Genomic DNA, 14,682 nt, shown 5'->3' with positions numbered 1-14,682 from the left:
TACGGATCCTGTAGATTAAATCGAACAATTCTTTTGCATACGAAGGGGAAGAAAGGGACGAGGATATATAGGAAAGGTTTGAGATATGTAAAGTAACGTGCGTGGCTGCATTCAGCAAGTTCCCAATCTCTCACACTCCTTCCGCACGCAGTGGAGTCAGCTCTCGTCTTTTCTTTTTACCTCCTCTAGTCATTTGGACGATGTCTCCTAGCGCTTTCCAGCGCGCCTGCTCACGGGAAAGAGCGAGCGTATTATTGACAGGAAACCCTTACACAAATTGATTCCTATATCAGCTTGTCGTTTGTACAAATTTAATCCGCAAAGCCGGGCGTATCCTCAACGGTTTGGTTTTATGGACTACATTACCGTATTGACTACGTACAAAAACGAACAAGATTTATTTAAAATTTACTCGCCGTACAGATGTGAAGGAAATCATTGCCTCTGATCGTCATGTGTCCAATTATTTACTCACTAAGAAAATCACCCCGTCTCCGCAGTGGTGCTAATTTTAAATTTAGGACTGACCGATTGCAGAGCTCCTTTGGAGACGTCATTCTCGAATGAATAAGAACACAAGGCCTGGGCTGCGTTTTTAGGTATATGCATTAGCACCGTCCCAGTGAAATCGGTTGAATTTTGGTCAATTTCTCTAATTCTTTTCACGGATAATCTTTAGTGGAAAGGCCAAATTTTATCTAGCCTCGTATGCCAACGTTTGCTAGACTCGAACCAGTCTCTAACGGGTTCAATTCACAATGTTAAGTACTAGGGGAGGGACGGAGAGGGCTTCGATGGACGAGTCCGGATTTGATCAGAATAAGGCGGGTAATGTTATGGTGAGTAATACGATCCCAATAACGGCTGGTGTCGAGACTAAACGTTTGCCGACAAAATCGAATCTACATACTTATAATGGGCGCATTTTCTTCCTTTCAGAGAATGAGCAGAGCGTTCTACGGTCCTCCAGAAATGCTTAAACAATGGAGTTTTAGCTCCAGCTGTCTGTAGCCTGCTTTTATTGGGACCCTTCCGCTGAGTGCCTCCAGAGAAAAATCGCTCCAATTCCAAGGGGGTGGCGGAATGTGGAAAAGAGACCAACACTCGTTATTTTTTTTTCAGAGTCCTGCTTGACACCCCCCTACCTATGCTGTTTGAAGTGGTAATTAAATCACCGCGCAAAAAAAAAACTTGCGTGAGTAAAAAAAATAATCGGGTGGGCAGATTTCGGTCTGCTGTTCTCAGTTAGGGAGACTAGGTACATTGTTGTGTTCCTGATACGTTCAAGCTGTCGCAGTACTGCTCAGTTCCGTAGAATCTGACATGTTTGTAGATGTCACGGTCGCAGCTTCAAAGTTGAGAACACAGCCACGAAAACTCTGTATCGTACTCGACTACAACTGCCCTAGGGAAAGAAGTCTCTCCAGTTCTACAAGTCCCTCCTCAATGTAGTTTTTGGGCCCGGTGAGTGCATCAGCTCTGGCACACACAAAGTCAACGAATGCTTTCCCACAGCTCGGTGTTATCCCTGTCAAATCCAGCTCCTTCACGGTGTCTATCACGCCATCTGGGAAGTCCATGGCCCAGAGTGCCGATGGCTGTAGAATGCCCCTTCCAATTCGACTCCACCACATTATCTTCCAGATCTTGAGACAGGAAACATGTTGCTTCTCATTGCAATCATTTGAAAGCCCTGGCAGAGCATCAACTGCGGGTGCATGGTAGGCGATTATCAACCGTTCCTGAGATATTGCCTCTTTAACCTTTGCCAAGACTCCGAATATTGGCAGGCCAATGTGATGGATGTCGAGGTTGGACAAACTAGATAACTTCGTGGAGAGACGGCAGAGTGAGAGGAAAGCTGGCCGAATGAAGGATGGGATGTCGTAGAGACGCGCAAGTCGCAAGCGCTCAATTGGTGTCAGGTCTCTCTCCTTATATTGGCCAAGCGCATAGATCGCGCTCTTTCTGACATCATCGCAGAGTTGGAACTTGTGTGCGAGCTTCAAGACATCGGTGTATACAATGACCGGTAGAGGGGGTTCGGTCCACCTGGAGCTTGGAGGATTAGGGTTGACAGGTGGTGGAGGAGCGAAAGGTGTGTACGTACGTGAAGCAGACACAAAACATGACAAGATGCTCAAACTCTTCTGCAGTGGTATCTGGAATGTGAATTGGGGACTCATCCTGCCCTCCCTCCACCTGGAATGCACCTGACCTCTGTATGCTCCCAACGATGGATTCATTTGGCAATGGCAAGGAGAACATATCTCTGAAAACTGGTGAAAGGTCACACAGCACTCCTCGTTCCAACTTGAATAATACATTCTCGACCTATATTTTCTGGTAAGTTACTTTTCTCTGGGGGTTGAGACAGACTTACACATATGATCACATTTCCGTGCTCTTTGTAGAACCTCTCTGATCGTTTTGGCGCTGATGGATCGGTAGTTTTGGCTTCGGTGGGTTGAAGCGACATTTTGGTGTAGTAAGTAGTCGATAAAATTTGGTAATGATTCGTCGATCACTTTCGTCGATCACTTTCGGCGTTGACTCTGGTCTCTCAGCTAATGGAATGGACCTTCCTGCATTACCGGCAACCATTCCAAAGTTCCCTGTGCGTAGAGAAAACCAACCGCCTTGGTCAGCCAATGCTGAAGCAGCAAGGGCGATCGTGAAAAATGCATATGATCGTGCTCACACTGTCTTGCGCCAGGAGGCAGATCCGGTTCGTCTTAAGTTTCATCTTGAGATCATTGTCAACACTCTTCCTATTTTGGTGGCAATGGAAGAAAGCCGACAGATGGAGCAGATTTCAGTGGGCTGGCTTGAGGAGACTACTATTGTTCTGGGCCTATTGGCCGTTCACCTGAAAGCTGCCATTGAAAGTGTTAATGATTTGTATGCTCCTTTGCTTCGTAATGCAAGCTTGATTGCTAAAATCAGTCCACAAAGATCTTCTACACGCATTGGACACCTCGCACCAGTCACTGTGGTGCATAATCGTCGTCGAGGGCGACCGCGCAAAGTTGTGGATCCAGCATATGTGAAAGAAGCTATGACAACTCGACGAAACATCTCAGTCTCAAAGCTAGCAAGGCAGCTAAACATCGATCGTCATACCCTCAAATATTACATGAAACTTTACGGAATCCACCGCAGTTTTTCCAACATGTCGAATATCGAACTCGATGACTTGGTGAGACAGTACAAGCGGAGCAAACCAGATTCTGGGGTCCGTTATCTTGTGGGTTCACTTCGAACGCGAGGCATTCGTGTTCAGCGGAAGCGCCTTTCCCTAGCTATTCGTCGAATCGATGGACTTGGCCAAACTTTACGCCAAAGAGCTGCCATTCAGAGGCGAATATATACATCTCCACGGCCTAATGCACTTTGGCATTGCGATGGACACCACAAACTCATTCACTGGGGCATCGTAATTCACAGGATGACTGATGGTTATTGTCGGACAGTAAGTTCCAACAACCAGATTTGCTGATTTCAAGTGCACCGGCAGCTGATGACATCCGATCTAGGTGACAGGTATGGACGCTAATGACAACAACCGTGGATCGACAGTACTCTCTGTTTTTCGTAATGCTATTGAAGAGTTTGGAATGCCCTCACGAATGCGTGGGGACCAGGGTGGCGAGAACATGGAGCTTGCTGTCCATATGATTGTCCACAAAGGACCAAATCGAGCATCCTTCATGTGGGGATCGTCAGTGCTATATATTTAATCAAGTTACTTACACAGCTGACCTACCATTTCTAGGTCCACTCGTAACACAAGAATAGAACGTCTGTGGGTTGAAGTCGGAAGAGAATTTGCCCGTGCTTGGAGGGGATTTTTTTCGAGGCTTGAGCGTCTCCACAAACTTGAAAGAAAGAACCCTCATCATCTCTGGTTGTTGCACCTGCTTTTCTTACCTGCAATCAAGAAGGACTGCCGCCGGTTTCAAGATGAGTGGAATGCTCACCCAATTTCAGGACCTGACACAAATGATCGCAGCCCAAATGTAGGTCCCTGACTCTAAACAATCTATCACTGCTCATTTATATCATGGATAGGATCTACGCTTTCTTGGTCAAACAGAAAATGGACTTTATTTGGACGATGAATTTGAAGGTGTTCGCCCAAGCGTGCTAGAGAGATTTTATGGTACCACGAGACACCGAGTCATCCGCGCACCTCATCAAACTGGTGCCGGAAATCCTCCTGAGGAAGAGGACGACAATGGTGACTTAGAGCCCGATAGTCTTGAAGATCTCATTGCTGCAGATCAAGAGCATCACGTTCGACATGCCCCAACAGAAGTTCCCACTAACGGTTGCCCATTCGATGGAGAGTACGAACCAATTTTTTATGCAGGTCTTGGTCAGGTGGAAGAACTAGGTTTAGTTCCAAAAGGTTACGGAATGTGCGAGGATGAGTGGGAAGATGGCGAATATCCAGCTTTCGAGCTGCTCAGAACTGGACGGAAACGGAAAGAGTTACGTGTAAACTTACCAGATGGTGTCTGGAGGGCCAGAGCCGAAGTTTGGGTTCGAGCTCTGGACTGCATGACACAGTTGTCACTGTTATTAGAGGTTAGCGACACTTAGGATGATGGCGAACATGGTTTGTTGAAGAAACTTAGTGGCTCGGTCAGGCAATGGGTAAATGACATTGTTGAGGAAGCCGCATTTGCAATTGAGGTTGGCAGTGGGCCAAAAGATGTGCATATTCGTGGACTTGGAGGGGAAGGTGACTTATTGAATGACTCTACTACTTACTAGAGTCCGAGTGTGTTTGCTTGCATGCCTACATTCGCCTGCTCCTTCCCCTAAATGCAGCCAATGGTCAGCCACAGCTGGCCTTTGCAGTTCCCTCAAATTCCACCCTCCTCCGCTCCGGCAATGTGCCTGCACCTCCCAATCTCGACCCCTCCCCCACCACCTCTCCTCGGGTGTTGAAGCCAAGTACGTTCTTGGTCTAATCAGTGTCCTCCCACCTGATGTCGTTCGTTGGGATGTTCAGACGATACAGATGCCCAGCTTCGGTTTGGTGTGTAGCCCCAGGGCAGATCAAGGTGGCGTGGACGATGAATGGGTCGAGGTTCGCGTCACTGACATTCACGGCGAAGATTGCGGATATGGCTTGGACGGACGTTTTCGGATGACAAGGTACAGAGACGTGGATGTTGAGCTGCAAAGATCCGGGGCCATGCTTCAGACCTCTCAATGACGCGAGAAACACCTGACCCTCATGTGCCCGTTATCCCTCCACATTCTTCATCTGTGGGGAGGGTATATGGTGGTTCTCTCAGCTCAATCGCAATATCCACCAGCCCACCAGGAAAGAGCTGGCGAAGGAGTAAACTGCGAGAGTGAGAGCCAGGAATGGAGGCAGTCACGCCATGCATGGGATCTGTGAGCTCATGTTCTGGTGATGGGAGTGCCAGTGGCGAGATATCGACACATGCAGCTGCCCAACACATGGTAGCGGCAGAGGCCTGGACGAGGTACTACAAATCGTAAACCATGGAACTTCAATGCGGTTGGTTAGGCAGGGTGGGGCGCGATGTGGATGCCGATGTGGTGGATAAAAGAGGCGATATGTTGGTTAGATGCAGTGGAAACTGATTCAATTGGAAGAAGGGCACGATATCATGACTGAGGTAAGCATGTGGAGGTTCGTGGAGCCATTCGTATTGTTCCTCGTAATGGTGATGGGGGAAGGGAGGTACAGCTGTGGTTGATACAGTCTATACGCAGCGGCGGAGGGCTGGATGGTGACTTGTGTGACGGCGGTGTGTAGGCAGGTGGTGGGTCTCTCAAACTCCGACTCCTGCTTGCTCTCAGGGCACCAGGAGGGTTAAATGTCTCTAAAGATGTTCGAGATGCGAAGGATGGAATGTGATGTGGTTGCTGAAATGAGGGAGGTGAAGTCGAAGGGGCAAATCGCGAAGATGGGTATTCAGCTGCTTGAACATTCTGCAGCTTCCTAGCAAGGGCATCGGGCGAGAATGTGTGTCCGTGTGAAGCCATGTGGTATCGTGACAAGGATGGGAAAGAGGAGGCGAATGCAGATGTGGGGGGTAACCAGCAGTAGTCGCAGCATGCAGCGCAATCCGTGTCCACAAAAGCGACAGGGACAGGTGAATTCATTGGGGGCGTGACACAGAAGTCTCGTCCCACGTACAGGGACCAGCACATGTCCTAAGAAAATGTAAGAGGGTCATTCATGAGCGATGAAAGATTGACTAACCTGTGCGAGTGTGGTCCAGTGCGCCCAATTTCAGTCAAGCCTCTCAGTCTCGGCGATGAGACCGAGTTTGACCCAGTCCGGGCAATCAACACCTAGACCCACTGTGATGAAAAAGTTTTAGAGACATTGCGCTGCAGATTATACAGGGAAACTACTAACGGGCTTGACCCATTCGGGCAGTCGTGCCTGTATCACAATCTCTATCTTCAAAGAGCATCTTCACAAAGTGAGAAGGCGACTGACCAGAATAGAGAAACCCAAGTGTCTGATCCCCCTGAGAAGCGTGAAAGCCAGCCAGGAAGTCCAATGCGTGCACCACGCTCAGCTGAGGCCTCTGGCATTCCACGTCCAAATAGCACTTCGCAGCATCGGCAAAACACCAATGGGACTTGAAGTCCCAGATGTTTGGGTCATCGAGAAACACCGTCCCCGGGGCCACGGGAGCATGATGCATCATGGGTGAGTAATGTGGCATTTTGGGCGGGGTGTGGGAGTGAGACACGAGCTTTGCAGACTATGGTTAGGGGTATAGGAACCCATGTAGCTGTTGGATGGATTTCATTACGGGAGACGATCGATTGGAAAGCAGAAGAACGTACTTTTCCTCAGGGTATGTGACACATTTTCCTTCTCCCTTTCCTGTTCATCCGTGTGTATGAGAGTGGCTGTGTGTGAAAGAGATGATGATGATGAGTTGAGAGGGATTGCAGCTGACCCTCACGCTACAGTGCTCGGCAAGGTCGCTGCGGGAGCAAAGTGTAGGCTTTAACACCCGCGCGTAGTTGTGGAAGCAGGGGAGTTAATGAGCAGGGGGTGACGATATTGGAAACATTGCTTTCTGTGAGTGGTCCTACCCTCCGAGTCCTAGTACTCACTGGCGTTGCTCACAGCCAGATGAGTAACGGAAAACGGCCGGGTGCCTCAGGCAGACTGTAGAGGGTGGTTGGAGGGTGTAGTGTATTCATTGTGATTTGAGCAAGATGGTTCTGCCAAACAATGACATACCGCCAACCAGGTGCAGAACCAGATCAAAGACGGCGAAACGGATGTGGAGCGCTCACGGACGAGAGTTGATATCTTTATCCTCATGCCTACGGTCATGTATGGGCCCAGCTTGAGTAATATATCGATAAACGTTTAAACTCTGATGTATGTTCATTTCCCTCTTCCTAGTAACTGACCCTCATGTTTGCATTTCAGTGCAATTCGACGTCGAGAAGATCCAAGACGTAGACTGGAACAACGACGCATTCGCCAACATCGTCCTCCCCTAAGACTGTAAAAGCCTCCTCCAATCCCTCGTCGAATCCCACCACCGCGAAATCGGCTCTGACGACTCCATCAAAGGCAAAAGGCATGGACTCGTCGTGAACCTGTTTGGCCGCCCTCCAATCTCGACAACCTCAGCATAACAAGAACGACCTGGGAACGACAAGCCACGCCTGTTCCGCACTATCAACAATTCCGCACTATCAACACTCTGAATGCAAGGACGGAAAAAAAGAAACATACACAAAGCCTTAGCAGAAAGACAGCGGCAGATCGTCGCCCGCCACTCACTCTCAACACACCTTCCAGCATTTTCGAATCGATAACCACTCCATGCGTTCATTCGTCTCAACGCATCAGCATCTCTGACTCTTCCCATTGCCCACCGCAAACCGCCTGCCAACCAATTGCGAAACGGACGTCTTCCTCCTTGTTTCGAAGAGCCGGAATGTCGGTGGAACCTGTCTTCAAGCTGCGTAGTGGGTATGCGAGGGGCTGAGAGCGCCGTTGACGACGACGAACCATGGGTGTAGATGCAGCTTCACGAAGTAAGTTTTCCATCGTTAAACATTGGCACAAACTGACATACTTTTGCAGAGTCGACGTACCCCCGTTTGGCGGACGTCGATACGTATAGTCAACGCCGTTGACGATGACTAGCGCAAAAGCAACGTTCACCAAGTCAGTGTTACCACCCTGAACACTCATGGAAACTAACGTACCTTTGCAGAGTCGACGTACCCCCCCTTTGGCGGACGTCGATACATATACTCAACGTCGTTCAAGACCTGGAACGACGACGTGAAGGTGGTGTGCACAGGCAATGGTCGACAATGACGGCAGCAGCGAATGTACGGGCATGAAAACTCTGCGATAAATCGGTGAGTACCATCCCTTGAACGGCGATCTCTGCATGACCTTAGCGTGAGTGGCCCCCCTCTCCCTCCTTTTTGCTTCTCTAATCATTCCTCAGCCTCCGACACGTTGAATACTACCGCGGCATCCTCTTCCTACCACAACGGATGACCATGCGCCCACGACGGACGACCACGAAGACAGCAGACCTCAATGGTATCTATCCAGCCCTCTCCTCCCCACTCTTTGCTTCATTGACGACAGTGGACCTTCTTCGTTGACGACAATGGACCACGACGGACGACCACGAAGACAATGAACCACCACGGCCATGACTACAGACAGCGATGTACCACCATGATGCAACAGTCACCGCCACAGGCAACAACGCACCACCACAATGCAACCACGACCACACGCTTGTGACCACAATGCACGACAACGACGACGGACCACGATCACCACGACGTGAAGACGAAGACAGCGGATGATCGCAACCACGACCAGACGATGATGACGCCGACGCCGGACCAACACAACGTGACCATGACCATGACGACCGTGACCAGGATGGACGACAACGACGATGGACCACGAACATGCCACGTCGACCTCAACCACCCTTGCCCTCTGCCCTCCACTCACCTCCCTTCCTTGGAAACACATCACCAACGGCTATCCCTTGTGACGGAAGGAGCTGGACATGTGGAGGGTAGACTAGTGGTGTGATGGACCACATGAACGAGGCTGCAGGAAACACGGCACGGGAGAGGGTGCATGATGGCACTGGGTCGTAAATGCGATGTACGTTCTTGCTTGAGTTATAGGTTCTCAGGCTCAAATCAATCCCGTTAGCTCCACAAAACACTACCCAAGGTTACAGGAAGATATGCCAGTCCCTTCTTCGATGCTCAGTTGTAGTGGGGCCAAACACGTTCAGAACATAATATTTGATATTATTCTGTAAGTTCTTTCTCTAATTCTACGCTCTTGGGCTCAAATCGATCTTCATAGCTCTATACAATGCTACCTCAGGCCGCGAGAAGATCTGCCTATCCGTTCCCGTTCGTCGGTCACTTGTATTGGGCAAAAATAGGTCTAAAGGATATCAACATTATTCAGTAAGTTCTCGCTCAAATTCTACGATCTTGGGCTCAAATTAATCTCATTAGCCCTACGCAACACTACCTGAGGTTATGAGAATGTTTGCTATCCGTTCCATTCCGTCGCTTGTTGTATTGGGGGCAAAATAGGTGTAAAGGCTAATATTAATGTTATGCAGTAAGTTTTTGCCCAAATTCTATGTTCTTGGGCTCAAATTAATCTCATTAGCTGTACGCAACACTACCCGAGGTTATGAGAAGGTTTACCTCCAGCCGTTCCATTCCGTCAGTCACTTGTATTGGGGCAAGATAGGTCTTAAACATAATATTGATATTATCCAGTAAGTTCTCGCTCAAATTCTATGTTCTTGGGCTCAAATTAATCTCATTAGCCGTACGCAACACTACCCGAGGTTATGAGAAGATACACCCATCCATTCCATTTCGTCGCTTACTTGTATTGGGGCAAAATAGGTCTAAAGAATAAATGATATTATTCAGTAAGTTCTCGCTCAAATTCTATGTTCTCGGGCTCAAATTAATCTCATTAGCCCTACGCAACACTACCCGAGGTTATGAGAAGGTACACTCATCCATTCCATTCCGTCGCTCAGTTGTAGTGGGGGAAAATAGGTCTAAAGGATAATATTAATATTATTCTGTAAGTTCTTGCTCGAATTCTATGTTCTTGGGCTCAAATTAATCTTATTAGCCCTACGCAACACTACCCGAGGTTATGAGAAGGTTTGCCTCCAGCCATTCCATTCCGTCGTCACTTGTATTGGGGCAAGTTAGGTCTTAAATAATATTGATATTATCCAGTAAGTTTTTGCTCGATTTCTTGTTCTCGGGCTCAAATTAATCTCATTAGCTGTACGCAACACTACCCGAGGTTACGAGAAGATACACCCATCCGTTCCCTTTCGTCGCTCACTTGTATTGGGGGAAAATAGGTCTAAAGGATAATATTAATATTATGCAGTAAGTTCTCGCTCAAATTCAATGTTCTTGGGCTCAAATTAATCTTATTAGCCCTACGCAACACCACCCGAGGTTATGAGAAGGTTCGCCTAGCCATTCCATTCCGTTAGTAATGGGGCAAGTTAGGTCTTAAAGTATTGATATTATTCTGTAAGTTCCTGCTCGATTTCTATGTTCTCGGGCTCAAATTAATCTCATTAACTGTAAGCAACACTACCCGAGGTTACGAGAAGATACTCCCATCCGTTGCATTTCGTCGCTCACTTGTATTGGGCAAAAATAGGTCTAGAGGATAATATCAATATTATTCAGTAAGTTCTCGCCCGAATTCTACGTTCTTGGGCTTAAATTAATCTCCATAGCTTTATGCAATACTTCCTAAGGTTGGGAAAAGATGGACTCGATTCTAATTCACCGTTCACTTGCAAGGGGCAAAACATCTATAAAGACCATTATCTGTGAGTTCTTCCTCAACTTGTGCATTCTTGAACTTAATTTGATGTGAATAGTTCTATACAGCACTATTCAAAGTTACTAGAGGATACACGCATAGGCGGGAGGGTACACTTATGGCGAGGGAGAGGATGGACTTTGATTCATGATGTCATATTAGTCACGGTTTTTTTGAATCCAAAAAAAATGGTAATCGTTGTTGCGTTGCATTGCTCCCCCCTCCTCTCCAGTTACAAGCATGAGTCCGCTACCTGAGAGAGGTCAGGGAACATGTACGAAGACCCTAAACGATGGAACTACCTGTGACTGTAAACACTTCGACAAGCCAAAGGAAGTTCCGTACGGGGAGCCAATGCTCTGCCTCGAATGTTGCCATGGAAAAAGCCAACATGATGGGATTGGAGTGAAGAAGATCTTTGAAACTATGGTCGGTGCACATGTTATCAAGTCAGCCAAGGAGGAGGCAACCAAGGGATTTCGAACTAATCGATCAGGATCGGTGGCACCTAAGGTATGTGGACTTGAACCTGAAGTAATTGTGGAAGATAATGTCCGACCACAACAGAAAAAGAAAGCAGCACAGGTCGACGATGATGAGAAAGCTGCAGTTGGAAACATCGTTGCAGTGACCTATGGGCTAGATGTAAGTTCTGAGTGTGAAGTGCTGAAATGTGCTGAAAAGAGACCTAGAGCGACGGACAACTCAAGCAAACCCGAGCACCTGACATGACTGCCCAACAGGAGCTTGAGGCAAAATATGGGTTGGCAGTTACATTCGGAAGTGGCGCTGGACTCCATAGGTTTAACCTCGCATGGGGACCGAAGAAGATGAATGCCTTCCTGCGTGAGAAGCTGCCGGGCCTCTTCAAGATCCTGGCAAAAGAAGATCCCTGGGTTTTAACCATCGATGATGTCGACAACAATGCTGAGAACCCACCTCGCTTCCCATATGTCCTCCTTTCCAAAAAAGCGAGGACCTTGAGCGTCGTTCCTGATCAAGTGCTCACAGGTGCCCGGGCATATCAAAACCGCGGAAGCCTGGGAGTATCCCCAAATGTGGCATACATCTGGATCGGTACGTTCGATTTTATAGAAGGTGATTGACAAAGAATTTTACACCTACCGATAGGGACACGCAAGAGCATAAAAGAAAAAAATTATCATTCAGCTTCTGACATCGGTATGCTTAGTTCACAGCGACATGACACATTATTGAACTTACATTTACTGCTAGGGAAGCCCATCAACGAGGCGGAAACAGATAATGCCGAGGACTCTGACTTTGCGCAAGTGTTGAACGAAGATATTAGCGACATTAGTGATGGGAACATTGCACAAGAAGCAACGCGCAAGCAACGTCACTCAAAAAGGCTCAGTAAGATAACAGTCACTATCTTCAAGAAGATACTTACAGCACTTGTCACTCAGGCTTGAAAAAGGGTAAAGGAAAGGCCGACATTGTTGTGGTGAGCTCTGATGAAGGTGGGCAGTTCTTGTATCGCTTTGATGGGGGCCTGACCATTGAGCAAAGAAGAAGTCAACGTGACTGCAACGATGACAAGCGATACAACAACCTGGTTCGATGCCCGCGATGAAACCCACCACGAGAGTGGTCCAGATGAGAGCTCTCAGGACAATGCTCCAGATAGCCAGGCTGCTACCAAGCGCTCATCCACCAAGCGCTCATCCACAAGGCTCTTTTGGGACTTGGACGACAATGTGGAAGAGAATCCTGTAGCACCCCTGTCACCAATGCCTACTGCCGGACCTAGCAAGAAGGCTAAATTAGATCCAGACACACCGGTTGCCTCGACATCCAGGAACCTGAAATCTGGAGTTGCTTATGAGACCTGCCCGATAATGCAACCACAGGAGAGCCAACCTCTCGGCTTCCTGGGAGGAGATGACTTTGATGACTTGGAGTATCTCATCCAGGATCGTTGGATCATCAAGAATACAACAAAGTTGTTTGAGTAGATGGTAGCCTTATCCTCGATAGAAGTTACTATAAGTATCGCTTAAGGGGACTCGCCAATTAGAAAATGCAAAGTGGAGAACGAACCTTTTGTTAGTCAAATTATGCCTTCATTGCTTGAGAAGAGCTGAACAGAATTGTGCAAGGTAGGAGGACGAGACTGAGACAGGATCCAAAGTTCGAACACATTCAACGGAGTCAGACACGCCAAACAAAGCAAGCTTGACTCGTGGTAACGTATTGAACTATGTTCTATGATATCCAATGCGGCTATGGTGTAACGGTCTAATGGGCTGCATTCTGAGTATAACATGTGGTGTGCCTACTTCCGGAAGCCACAAGTTCAATCCTATGTCAAGCCCAAATTTTTCAAAAGGTTCAATACCTCAAGCCCATTTGAACAAAGTCTATGTACTTTTTTAGCCCTCACTTTCTTAAGAAATTATAAGGAACGCAAAGGAAAGTACTACCAAAAGGCTTACACCCATATCTAACATGCCTTCTTTTTTTCTGCTCGTGTTTTTTTTTCTTGCTCGCGCAAAGCGTTTTTTTTCGCGTCGATTTATTTACCACTTCTAACAGCATACCTACCCCTACCTTCCTAATCAAGTATGTTTTTCCCATGCTTATGTTTTCAGAAATTTTTTTCTACATAAAACGCGAAAACATTTGACAAATCTCACGGCGCACGCACCTGGCAGCCTGTTTTGCAACCTCGCGCTTTGCACATCACCACCCAACCACAGTTCTCTCTTCCTTTTCCCCTGCCGTGAGACTCGAGGGGTATTTTGTTGTATGGTTTTCTGGTTAAAAAAGCTGAGGACTTCTCTTTCTTTTGTGGGGGTCGCGTGTTGGCGGCCTTGTTCTCTCTGCATGTTTTCTAGTCTCGATGCATGTTCAAGTTACTCATCCCACCGGCACCAACATGCACATCTGTATTACACTCTGCACAATGAAGCTGTTGGCCGTAATTTGACTCTTATTTCAACCTCAATTAGCAATAGTACCCATGGTCTATGTTTTTGTTAAATTCATTACCGTGATTTCTTCACCACATGTTGGGGGGTTCAAAATTGCTTCTCGCTGTCTACTATGGCCAAGTAAGTATCTACAGCAGCTAGGACATCTACTAGAACGATCCAACGTCGCAACAGGCAGGTCACTGACCACTTCTGCCACCAAATTGATGGGTGTCACTCTTTTTTTTCGGCCTTCGGCCGAGCACCCCCCCCCCCAACCCTTGGTTCGGGATCCACGTCCCGCTACCCCCTTGTCCAATTCCCGCTCCAGCCAAGCCCCAATGCAATCTTCAAACTCACAGATAGTACGTCCAGAAAACCAGTTTTCTGGAAGGTACATATGGATCATCGATCACCGCCGGAAGGATAGTATCCCTCGCTACACATATTTCTAGATACACCAAATTTGGCTTCCCGTACTCACTGATGCGTGTGAGTCTGTACTCCGAAAACGAAGAATTCTACCGAGATGAACGCCGAGGTGGAGGGGAGCGATAGATGGGGTGATGGGAGTTGGCTGCAATGGCTTAGAAAGAGAGTTGATTGGAAAGCTGAAGTAAGAACATTTACATGCACCATAAAATTTGGAGTCCATGGGAATCCATTCAGCCACCCCCTGACGAGTACGAACAAGGATGACGTATAAAAGCGATCCTGAAGCTCAATTGCTTATGGACGCCCAGCCAAAAATAACTAGTATGTGGTATTTCTGCCATATTGGGAGACCGAGCGGTCCCACATGCACCATCCAAGAAATCGATGATCGGATTTCCTGAA

General features: G+C 47.7%; 4 protein-coding genes across 4 annotated transcripts; 2 read left to right on the top strand and 2 right to left on the bottom strand.

Annotated features, from left to right (window-relative positions):
- Window positions 1-5,246: 5,246 nt before the first annotated feature.
- On the bottom strand, window positions 5,247-5,480 carry LACBIDRAFT_299832 (uncharacterized protein; the record flags this gene model as incomplete). Its single annotated transcript, XM_001882525.1, has 1 exon — window positions 5,247-5,480. One exon carries the CDS (start codon window positions 5,478-5,480, stop codon window positions 5,247-5,249), a length of 234 nt encoding a protein of 77 aa, XP_001882560.1.
- An 800-nt stretch (window positions 5,481-6,280) lies between these two features.
- LACBIDRAFT_299831 (uncharacterized protein) lies at window positions 6,281-6,725 on the bottom strand (the record flags this gene model as incomplete). The annotated part of the gene is made up of 3 exons (XM_001882524.1): window positions 6,281-6,351; window positions 6,410-6,436; window positions 6,494-6,725. The coding sequence occupies 3 exons, from the start codon at window positions 6,723-6,725 to the stop codon at window positions 6,281-6,283; spliced, it is 330 nt and encodes a 109-aa protein (XP_001882559.1).
- Window positions 6,726-8,171: 1,446 nt separating this feature from the next.
- Window positions 8,172-8,382, top strand: LACBIDRAFT_299830 (uncharacterized protein; the record flags this gene model as incomplete). The annotated part of the gene is made up of 2 exons (XM_001882683.1): window positions 8,172-8,200; window positions 8,250-8,382. The coding sequence occupies 2 exons, from the start codon at window positions 8,172-8,174 to the stop codon at window positions 8,380-8,382; spliced, it is 162 nt and encodes a 53-aa protein (XP_001882718.1).
- A 1,015-nt stretch (window positions 8,383-9,397) lies between these two features.
- Window positions 9,398-12,888, top strand: LACBIDRAFT_328640 (uncharacterized protein; the record flags this gene model as incomplete). The annotated part of the gene is made up of 15 exons (XM_001882682.1): window positions 9,398-9,495; window positions 9,657-9,818; window positions 9,979-10,060; window positions 10,144-10,221; window positions 10,349-10,458; window positions 10,692-10,769; window positions 10,821-10,916; window positions 10,997-11,019; window positions 11,142-11,422; window positions 11,477-11,554; window positions 11,602-11,986; window positions 12,080-12,091; window positions 12,146-12,286; window positions 12,340-12,393; window positions 12,443-12,888. 15 exons carry the CDS (start codon window positions 9,398-9,400, stop codon window positions 12,886-12,888), a joined length of 2,124 nt encoding a protein of 707 aa, XP_001882717.1.
- Between the last annotated feature and the right edge of the window lie 1,794 nt (window positions 12,889-14,682).

The sequence above is a fragment of the Laccaria bicolor genome, genomic scaffold (assembly GCF_000143565.1).
Source record: "Laccaria bicolor S238N-H82 LACBIscaffold_17 genomic scaffold, whole genome shotgun sequence".
Lineage (NCBI taxonomy): Eukaryota > Fungi > Basidiomycota > Agaricomycetes > Agaricales > Hydnangiaceae > Laccaria > Laccaria bicolor.
This window is presented reverse-complemented; position numbering and strand designations above follow the sequence as displayed.